This window comes from Equus asinus, chromosome 2, assembly GCF_041296235.1.
Source record: "Equus asinus isolate D_3611 breed Donkey chromosome 2, EquAss-T2T_v2, whole genome shotgun sequence".
NCBI classification, from domain to species: Eukaryota; Metazoa; Chordata; class Mammalia; order Perissodactyla; family Equidae; genus Equus; species Equus asinus.
In genome coordinates, this window is record NC_091791.1 from 105,766,117 (window position 1) to 105,777,500 (window position 11,384).

Below are 11,384 nucleotides of genomic sequence, written 5' to 3' on the forward strand. Positions count from 1 at the left end.
TATTTGGAAACCATTTTACCCCTGGGGGGGTTAATTTTTTAAAAGATTAGTACTTAAGATGAGCTTTATATTCTCTAAGAATTATCCCTCTTTCAAAATGGCTTGATAAAACACCACTTCCTGTCCAGAGAGGAAGTTATTTTAGCTCAAGGACTGAAATATTTAGCAGATCTTTAGACAAAAGGAACAAATTACATTTCTCTCTGGCTTAAAAAGGGTGCTTGAGCCAGAGGGGGTTAAGAAACCCTCCCCCCTCCCCCTGATGGGGTGGTCTGGAGGGGCAGGGAGGTGTGGGGGTGGGGGTCCTCAGGCTCCCTGGGATGGAGGATCTTTTTTTTTTTTTTGGTGGAGATGAAGGGGTGGGTCTATGGTACATCACCTGAGTTGTGGGGTAAATGTAGAGAGTGTCAATCAAAGGCAGAGCTCTCAGAGCTGGGAAGGAGGCTCTAGATGGCGGCTGTGCCTTAGAGAGAGCGCGCTCTGCTCCCTGCCTTCGCCTCACTTTACGCAACTTTCCCTAACTTTCGGGCAGCCTCAGGGGGCCCCCGCAGCCCCCTGCCTCTCCTAGTGACTTACTGGGGTCGATTCGAACCTTTTTTAGGGAGAAAAGCAGCTTTTAGGAGCTTTCTTTTCGTGCCTTGTTGGAAAGAAGCAGCCGTACTGAGAGCCCAGGTCGTTGTTTTTTCCAGCTTAGAAGCCATGGCGCACCTCCATTTTTGTGCGCTCTCCTAATGAGGTTTTTTTTCTTCCGGACTCGTTTTAGTATTAATTGTTGCTTTATTTTTTTGACCAGTTAACATATTTGAGGATTATTTTATTTATTTTTCGTTTTTTAACGGAGAATTTTGTTTTTATTTTTAATTATTTGGGATCTGATATTTTTCTACTAGTAGATAGGACTCTTGCTTTGGACCTACTACATGGATCAGGTAAGTTCATGATCATTAGTGATAATTTTAGGGATTTATATGTTTAAGCTTGTTTTATTTTCTGTAAATATGAGAAATTCCTGGATGACGCAATAAGATACAGAGATTGTTATTTGTATCCAGTGTGTTACTTTGAGAAACTTTCCTTATTGATAGTGATGATTCCCCGTTTGGTTTATCCTGTTTTTTTTTTTTTTAAGGAAAAAATAGAAATATTTTGTTTTTTGGTGTTTACCGCTGTTGTATTATAACAATATCGTTACATTGTCAGGACTTTGTTCCTGATAATAAAAACCATCGATAGAAGCTGGGACCTTACCTTTCTTTCAACTTTTGACAGTAAATACCTGGGCACAGGACTTCAAAGCAAACACAGATTCCCCCTCCCCCTTAATATTTAAGAATTAAAAGATGATGAGAAATAAGGACAAAAGCCAAGAGGAGGACAGTTCGCTACACAGCAATGCATCGAGGTATGAGCTATCAACTTTCTTCCTTTTTTCTTTTTTTTGGGGAAACCTCAGCTTACATTGTTTACCTTGACAGACAAGGATAGCTGTCTGTTTTATTTTAAGTATTTTACTAATTTGGATTCGTTTTTTAAAGCGTGACCTTGAGATTGCTAATATGCCACACCCTAATTTTTTGGTAGCAATTTATGAAAGTTGAGTTGTGACTTAAGGCCTCTTACAGCAGTCAAAAGGTAAGGTACCTTTATTCAAGGGGGCCTTTCCTGTAAACTACAGTTTTTCTGTCAGTAATTTCAGTTTTTAGGTTTTTGTGCTGTAGAAAAATGACCTTGTCGGTTTAGCCATTGCTGCATTGCACCATTTTACATACAAGGCAAATTTTTTCTTTGAAGAATCTAGGATACCCAAACTTGTAACTGAAGGCCATAGAGGAGCCTGTGGTAGTAAATTATAGTAAATAGACGTTTGAGAAAGTTATATGAATGAAAAAATGTACATTTTAAAATGAAATTGGAAAAAAGACCCTTTGACTGATGCCTCTCAGTTTATATTTTTATTTGACTCCATATTTATTTTGATACTCTTGACATTTTAGGAAATTTTGATATGATTTATCAAAACCTTTTCTCGATGGTTACAGTTCCTGCATTTATGAAATCAAACCTGTGATCACAGAAATCCTGGAATACTCTTAATTTACGTCTGTTTTGTGTTTGATACTATGATTATAAGTGTATATTTTACATTTAAAATATTTTAAGGTTTTCATTTGTATGCTTATATTCAGACAGTGCTTTCTGGTTGATAGATGCAGTGTTTTATCCTCATATATTAGTTGTAGCTGCTTTAAATTTATTGATTTATTTCGACAGAGTCGCCTGGAATGCTTTATCTTCTGAAGCTTACAAATGTACTGTTCAAATCATGATTTGTTTCACATTTGTTGGAGTACCTCATTAGTGATTAAGTAATAAAGCCTTTAAGATGTTTTCTTGTATGATCTGTATGTTAATTTTTAAAAATATATGAATGCATTGCTTGATGTGTGTGCTTATGAATTGTCATGTCAGATTTTAAATCGTACATTTTACAAGGATGTGATTGGTTATATGATTTTTCTCCCCAATTTTGCTTTTTATAATTTTACATAAATAATAGACTCTTAGGTTAGTGAATTTGGAAGTTTTGATTGAACATGGTTTGTTATTACAAATGTTAAATTTTATTTGTTTTATTAACTTAAACTATTTTGACCCTTGCTTTTAAAAATAACCTTTCCAAATTCTTTTGCAAATTGAGTTGTCACATAGTTTGGACTGCTGTCTTTTGAATTGAATTGCCCAGGTAATTACCTAGGTTAGATTTGGGACAGAAAACTTTTTTACTAATCATAACCTGATTTTTCTGAAAAGTAATGGTGATTTGAAGAAATAGGAATCCCCAGGTATATTTGACAAACTATTAAAGATTCAGTACCTAAAATTGTTACTCCCTTGAGTATGATTTGCATAAGTCTCACATGGCTTTTGGCTTTCTTATGCAAGGTTTGTGGTTAACATCATTGATCAGACTCTGCTTTCTAATTTAAAAAATCAAGCAGTGTTGCTATTCTTCTAATAATTTACTCTCACCTGGAAAACTACTTTGAAGTTGTCATGCATTTGCCTAACTGGCAGTGGGGTTGCAGTTTAACAAGCATGTACTGTACTTTTAAATGCATTTTGTCAAGTATATTTTGATTCATATACCTGATGAATGTCCAAGGATATTTGAGAGACCCCTTGAAGAGAAGATGGAGTTTTATTTACTGTTACCCTAAATTGCATACCTTAATACATGTACATAATTATGACATCACTTCCTTTTAAAATTATAAAGCTAAAGGATGCTAGTGGTGTTTTATTGTAGTAGGTTAATGTTATTTTTAGTAAAGTAAAAGTGATGGTTTGGGTACCTAGTGCTTGGTTCCTTAATCCATCAGAATTTCTCCGTAAGGACCTAGTTTCCATGCCACAAAGTCTAATGTTTAGGCAATACCACAAAAAAGCACTTTTGCAGCCTGAGCCACAGGAGAGGAAGGGAGGAGTTTGCAGGTCAAGTAAACTTTGGTCTGAGAATTACTTTAGGATTTGAAGGGATTGAATGCAAGTTTTGGTAAACTGGATATTTTCCTGATTTTGGAAATAATGCAACACTTAATAGTGATTATATAAGTTATTATTTCTGTGTACTTCTGAAGTTAATGTTTAAGTATGTTATACTTTGTCTATCATGATTTTTGAAGATTAAAAAGTTCACTTTCAAAAATAAGATTTTAAAAATATTTGATACCTGTAAAGTTTCTAAATAGTTTTAAAGTTTTAGTGATACATATAGAAATGTATACCACACATTTATCTAAATAATTTGCAGTTTGGGGTAACCTCAGTAATATCAAAGAATGGAAACAGGAGAGAAGGCAATGTGAATGGAACTGTGCACACAAAAGAGTTCGGTGTGTTCTAGGGCGCTGTATTTGCAATTTATCTTAAGAACTGAAACAGTTTATTAAATTTATCTCCAAGTCGTCTGCCTATTGAACCAGATTTATTTTGATAACCTGAGGTCCGGGCAAAATCTTAAGTTTTTAATCAGCCTTTTAGCAGTTAATCTAAAAGCCTGGGGATGATTAGAAATGGCATAATACAGTTACTTGTGGACTGGAACAGGCAGTTTTTTAAGTGGCAGCCATTTTATGACGCTGATAATTCTTAAGAATCGGGATTTTTGAGAAGACTGAAAATAAAGCGAATTGAAGCTTCAGATATGAAAACCTCTTTTTTCCCTCCCTTCTCCTCTTTTTTGGTTCTCTGGTGCTGAAATAAAGGGCAACTCGGTAGTTAGCACAGGCAGCAGCTCTCTGAGCCCCTGGCATCTTGGTGCGGGTCCAGCTCAGTCACAAAATGGCTGTTCCTTTGTGCCGCAGCGCTGACAGACATACTGCATTGCACTGTGTACTCGCCAAACAGCAGGAAGTTGCCGTGCCGAGTTCAAAGGCCGGCCGGCGCCGGCGCCGAGTGCTGATTGGCTGCGCGCGCGCCTGGTAACAGCAGGTCAACAGCGACGGCCTTCGGGCAGGCTCCGCCCCTTAACGTCAGCTCGCTGGCGGGAGGAGCCAACGAAGTGACGTCGGTCTGCGTGCGCAGCCTGTGTGCTCCGTCTGCCGGGCCAGCCGCCGGCCTGGCCGAGGGGGAGGGGCGGGCGCTCGGCCGGGACTTTCCGGTGGGCGGACGCGGCTGACCGCCCTCGCTCCGGGCGGCGCCCTCCGCCTGCCGTCCACGCCCTGCGGCGTGCGCTCGTTTGCCCGTCTCTGGGAATGGTTTTTCCTCTAGAAGCGTCTTCTGCTGTGGGAGAAAGTGAAAGGCACTAATGACGGAAACCTTCAAGTGGAAAACCTGCCAGTTTTTACATTTTTCGCTTTCCTTTTTGATACCCTAGCGGGTCTTTTTTTTTTTTTTTCTGTTCACTGAGAGGAGATAAGTGAGTCTCATTTTGTTACCATTGACCAAAACCGGTTCAGTGTTAGAGGAGGCACTTTTATTTAAATTGGAACGTGTTAACAGCTGTCGTTTAATACATGGCTCATAAACAAAGGGAAGATTATTTGAATTTGTCCCCGTGCGTTTTTACTTGGTACCATACATTTTCTCAATTGGCATTTGATGGAGAAAAACTCAGGTCAGTATGTGCAAAGTGATTTATTTTTAAGTTCAAGAACGGGATAGTTAAGCAGAAAATAGCTTAGGAATTTCCACTTGTTTAGTGACTATAAATATTAATTTAACAAAAAAATAACGCAGAGTCCAGGATTAAGCATTCGTTACCATGCAAGCACGTGTTAGAAAAGAGCTCTCTCGGTCAGTGTGCACAGCACTTGCTAAAGATGTGACCTCCCCACCGTTGGCTGACAGCGGAACCACGGGGCAAACTCTTGGGAAACGTGTCAGATCCCCCATTCTGGAAACTTTAATTCGGTCCTGGGAGGCTTGTTCAGACGCTGTGGGCATGTGCATGATCTGCCTTGTTTGGAAACCCTTGCAAGGATTTCTGAGTAAAAAAATTCTTTTTGTTTACCAAGAACAAGTTCATTATCCAGTCACAAGTAATGAATCTAAACCTGAAGGAGGGGCTAGTTTGGTGTTTCTCATTGTCCCCCGACAACGTGTTTTCCACGTCCCTGGAGTATTTTTAGCGGTAGCAGGAGTGAGCTGTCATGTAGTTGGCCGTAGTTCAGAAGTTTTTTGAGTAAAATAGGTTGCTTCCAAAGACACGGGGATCTCCTGAGTGTAGGTAGAGATGTTTACCTGGGCATGACCTAGGTTTCTGAACAAAGTTTATAAAAGGGAAAATTCACTACAATAGTCTGTTTTGTAGGTTCGGGTAGTCTTGGTTCTTTAGGAAGAATTCTTTAGATGGTTTATAGAAGCTTTAGGTGAAACCGGGTTTTCAGTTTGCTTTACAGACTTGTTCACCAAAGCTTATGTAAGTGATTTTTTTTTAGTTATATGCTCAAATATAAATTATATATAGAATATCTAATGGTCTTAGAGACAAATATTTGGAGAACTTGATGATCATTAAGTGCAGCTTCCAACTTCTTAAATTGCATCTAAAGCAGCAAGAACAAATGTTTGTTCTTTCTGTATATTGAGATTAAATTCTGGTTAGTTGTATTAAAATTTTAGTGTTGGTAAATGCCCTTAAACTCCTAGAAGTGGGATAGAATTAAGTAGCATTGCTCTCAGGTTCCAGGATATAAACTACTCTGTTGAGATTATTTAGCCCAAAATAGTTAGCATTACTGAGTTAAAATGCATGTTATGAGATAGCTGTTTATCTATGAACTGTTCGTGCTCCTTGAAGCCATTTGACCTTTTGAAGAACCAGAGTATTAGGTCTGTTCATTGAGCTTTCTGTGGGTTTCCTCCTGTGTGCAGATCGGCATGAAATGGCAAGAAAAGTCCTGATTAAACTCTCTTTTGGATTCTTGCTTTGAACACCTGCAGTTTCCAATTGATATTCGCTTCTTTGGAGATTAACATCTTTTGTAAAGATTACTGCATCACAGAAGGTGGGCAAAGAATATTTGAGGAGGAATTTTAGTTTGTAAAAGTTTTAGCAAGTTATTGCTTGGGAGGTGAATCTCAAAGTTCGGTTGAATTTTACCTAAAAGGGTCTGAAACTCACAGATTTGTAATTAGTTTATACCCCTCCGCGCCCAAGCAAACTTCTTGACGGCGAAACCTGAGGCCACCTGAGATTTCCAAATGCCTATCATTTCTTCCATAAAATGTGGTACAGTAAGCTTATTCTTGACATAAAAGTTGAGTGACTGCTGTGTGTGGCATGTAGTAAATTTTTTCTGGCTATGAGCCACCATATATTTTTTTCAAGGTCTTTTAACTTTTTTCTGAAAACCTTAGAACTCACTTGGCTTCCTTGAAGGGAAAGGAGAGTCACTTTAGCAAAGAAACAGGTTTTTTTTTTAATCACCTAAGAGTTATTTTGTATAAAGTAAAAATAACACTGTTGGCCTACTTATGCTGAGTGCTTGTTATTATAGCTGAGTAATTCCCTCCTGCATTCCAGCCTCACTGGGCACTAAATTCAAATTTATACCTCAGCAAAATTGCCTCTTAGTACTTGCTTTGGAACTTCAGTGTTATCGGTGTGAAGCCGGAACAGCAAAGGTGGACTCAGTCATCAAATGCCCAGAGTCCACCGTGTGTTAATTTTGTAAGCAGAAATTTAGCACAGTGTTGGAACACATTGTTTTTATGTCTGTTGTGACCTTTTCCCCTAATCAGTCTAAACTTTAATTGATAGGACAAGTCTGGGAGCAGAGACCTTTCTAAAAAGCTGGAGTGCAGTTTGTGAGGTGGGGGACAAGGCTTTGCTTTATGAAATAAATCGTGGAGAACCTCTGTGGAGGGAAGCCGTTCATGCTACATTTTGAAACACTTCCAATTTAGCATTTTATTGCTAACATGTTGGGTTAAGGATCACCTTTTTTGGTGTTTCAGTGACATCTCTGGACTGTATTTCATACTGAAAAGTGTTTCACTTCCCTTTACTGGAGAGTCCCTCTAGTTTGGGCAAAATGTGACCACTCTGCTTTGGCGGGGCAGGATGTTGCCAAAGAGCCCTGGCTAAGGCATCGTTCTAAAGATACTGTTGATTTTATATACTTTGGATTCAATTCCAATGAGTTGTTTGGTGATTTGTGATGTGTTTACTGTTACCTCAGTGCCTGGCAAGAGCTGTGTACATAATACACACCAGTGTAGTGTTTACTTTGTACTGAAAACTTTTCCTCCAATTTAGGCCAGTGAAGTACTTACTCATTGTTGCACTTGAAATTTTCTCATTTTTAAAATGTGGATAATGATAATCTTTGTCATGAAGATTAAATTAAGTAATGTCTATAAGGTACTGAGCAAAGAGCCTGTTACATTGAAAGTGCTGAATACATGTAAGCTATTAGTAATATTATTTCATTCCTAATGCTTCATCTTACTTTCTTACCCCTCCTTTCTGCACTTTTTAAGGCCCGAGGCCCGAGATTGGTGTCCTGGCCTCCCACAAGAGTCTGTTTAGGTTAGTTAGGAGAGACTTGTTAAAATGATTTTAGAAGGAAAGTCCCCTTTTTGTTAGTTGAAACCTTGGGTGTGTTTTGCAGTTAATCCTCTTCTAGAATTTTTTTCTGAGAAAGCCAGCCTTTTGAAGGGAGCATATGATTCTTTCTGGACAGGAACAGCTTTTTGCATGAGTCATACATAGCCCGACTCTTGGCAGTCACTCTGAGTAGATACCTTTTTTCCCTCTTCTGGAGCTAGTAATTATTGCCCTGGTTTACCCTCTGCCTCATTTGCCCTCTCAAGCTGTACAAAATAATGAATAATGAATACCAAGGTGTGGGACTATTTGGATGTAAATGTAACTGAAGTAATATTTACAAGCAATATGTTCTTGGCTGTAGCTTGCTTTTAGTAATCAGTCTTCATTATAGCGCCATATATTTGATTTAGCATAATGCCTAAAGTTCAGTTTATTCTGTTAGAACTATGGTCCCAAGATTTGTGTTTTTTGGTTTCCTCTACTTCCCTCCTTTCCTTTTGGCTTATGTGTTACTTGAGTTCCTATTTTTTGTTCCTGTATCAGACCTTGGAGAGCTTCTAAAAATACCAGTGTCCAGGCCAACCTCCAGGATTGAGTTAATTTTTCAAAGCTCCCCATGTGTTTTAAATTTTCGTGTGTTACATATGTTTGCAAGTGTCTCCACGTGTTTGAATCTCTGTTGGAGCATGGAGCACTTCTTGTCCTTACATTCTTTTCTAACCCTTGGTCTTTCCATTGCCTGTCCGATTTTCTCCATCCCCTTGCAAGGGCAGTTTTAACAACAGCTTGGAGCCACAGTTTAGAGGTCTGGAAGTAGGTCTGAAAGCAACGGCAGGTAGGGTGCTGATGAGGGGAGTTGTATGCTTGATGGAAGAGGAAGAGTTTGGTATTAAATTCCATGCCAGATCTAGCTTTTATCATACCTTAAAATGTGTATGCTGATGGAATTTTTTCACTCCAAGATTTCTGAATTCCTGCCCTAGTTGCTTTAATTTCTAGTGGTCTCCCCTCCTTATTGTAATTCTCTATTTAAACTCTTTTTAGATACCTCCAAAAGTTTGAGTTCCAGAATTAACTTTGAATGCAGTTACATTCCATTCAGAACTCCCTTTCCCTGTAGCGGATACTGGTAGCTGTGTAAAACCAAAGGCTACAGCTGTGGACATGGGCTGTACTGTGGGGCGGTTATTTAGAGTGATGTTTGTCACCCATTGGTAGGTTGTGAGTTGTAACCAGCATTTTAAAAAAAAGAATAGAATATGACAATAAACTTCAGGGTATCACATTTTCATGGGTTATTTCTAAGTCTGGCACTGCCTGTAATGCTGGTAATCTTTCATGTTGGATTTATCATGAAGGAAAACAACATGGGGTTAACATTTTATAGAAAAAGACCAGAGTAGATTTACATTTTATTGAGTGCTTACTCTGTGTCAGGCATTGGTTTAACATTTTTTTCCCCCTGAATATTTTATTTAATGTGAGAGTTAGTGTAGCAGAAATGCTAGCGACCTTCTTATGGTCAACTAACTCCCCAAATTAACTGTCACCAAGCTCTCTTCCTTTGAAGGTCTGTCGGTGGTCCTCCATCCCGCTGAGCTCTTTTATACCCATAGCCGTTCTGTTGTTTCACTGGAGTTGTATACTTAAAGATCTGTAGATACTTCTCAAATTTGTTTATGTTGGTTGTTATTGTAATTTTGCCTTTCAATTAAATAGAAACCAATAGACAAATGATTGTGAGAGATGTTTCAGTGAAAACAGTTGATTGCTTTGGCAAGACCCAGTAGTAGCTATCATTCATAGTGCCTCCAGTGAGCCTGGACCTCATTCTCAGTCTTTCGTATGTGTTCATTTGAGTAATCTTCCCAACAAGTCTATGAGGGTAGGTATGATTATCATCCCTACTTTGTTGATAGGAAACTGAGGCACAAGGGGGAATAAATGGTGGAATTGGATTCAAACACTGGCAGTTTGGCTCCAGGATCACTTAAGCATCTCGTCAAAAGTTGCTGTAAAATTAGATGGGTAAGAGGAAACTATGTAGCAGTTTGGGGAAAATAGTAAAAATCTAGAATAATTTCAAACTCTGCTTCTCTTAAAAAACTTTGCATTTTAAAGAAACCGAAAACTCAAAATCACATTGCATGGTAGGTGTGATTGATGCCAGAAACACTGTGCTGTTCAATTTTTACTTAAAAAATTCCTTAAAATGTAGCTGCTGAAGTGATTCCCATGGGGGTAGTTGGAGGAAGCACGAGGGAAGGTGGGTGAGTGAGAGGGAGGTACTGGAGACCCCAGAAGATCTTTGTCCTCATGCACTTTGTATGTGTCGACAGTTCATGAAGATTTGGCTTCTAATTTGTTGGTCTGTTCTAAACTTAGTTTCCAAACTTAGTTCCCAAATAGGCTTTGCATCAGAATCACTTGAGAATTATAAAAACCAGGCCCACACCTGATTGGATTTAGGGCTTATGTAGTAGTAGGGTGGGGTAGGGGAGACAATCAAATTGTCAGAAGTGCTCTCGGTGGGTCTGTTGCATAGCCAGGGGTGGGAACACTTCTATAGATGTGCCCTGTAGAGAAATAGTTCTTGAGTGTGGTGGGTGTTAAAAATCTTAAATAACTGGAGTATGTCTTCCGTTCCAATGGAGGTAATTGACATCCAAATAGAGGCAGCATGTGGCTGGTAAGTAGTAATTTGGGGGGAGGGGGTGATGTGTCAAATTTTTGGAGTGGTCCACTTCTCTCACTTGATTAAGGAAAAAGTTTGTCCCTCTGAGTGTAGCTTTATGTGGGCATTTAGGTCCCCAAATTTACTTGCTGAGGATCACCTGGGGTGCTTGTTAAACATATTCTCAGGCTGCTTGCCTGGAAGTTTGAACTCCTTTGTTCTGGGGTGGTGCCCAGGACTCTGTATGTTGAACTACAACCTTGGTTGATTCTTGTACTGAGGCAGATTTGGGAAATAAGGGCTAATGGGACAGGATTTTGGGTCTCTGTTCTGCTGCTTTTTCCCTATAGAATCTTGAGCAGGAACCTCTGAGCTTGTTTCTTCATTTTTTAAGCTAGGAATAAGGGTATAGTATATGTGCCTAAGGAAAGTTAGAATTAAATAAAATAATGCTTCAGAAGCAGTCGTTTTAGACTAGAGGACCCTCTCCCCCCCGACTTTTAGCAGTGTCGGGAAGTAGTTTTGGTTGGAGCTGGGGTGCAACTGGCATCTAGTGGGTAGAGGCTAGGGATGCTGCTAACCGTCATCCTACAACACCCAGGACAGCCCGCCACAACAAAGAATTATTTGGCCCAAAACGTCAATAAGGCTGCG

General features: G+C 39.2%; 1 protein-coding gene across 8 annotated transcripts in view; it reads left to right on the forward strand.

Moving 5' to 3' along the window:
- The first annotated feature begins 369 nt into the window (after positions 1-369).
- The window catches only part of CHD2 (chromodomain helicase DNA binding protein 2), a 112,976-nt gene continuing 101,961 nt past the window's right edge, over positions 370-11,384 (forward strand). For 2 of the 8 annotated variants that reach the window (XM_014842513.3, XM_070495920.1), the window contains exons 1-2: positions 370-929; positions 1,270-1,402. In XM_014842513.3, the coding sequence (XP_014697999.1) occupies positions 1,341-1,402 (62 nt within the window). In that variant the 5' untranslated portion in view covers positions 370-929; positions 1,270-1,340. Of the gene's footprint in view, positions 930-1,269; positions 1,403-4,624; positions 5,117-11,384 lie in introns of those variants that run through there. The other 6 variants (XM_070495930.1, XM_070495938.1, XM_014842512.3 and 3 more) reach the window with 4 other exon arrangements.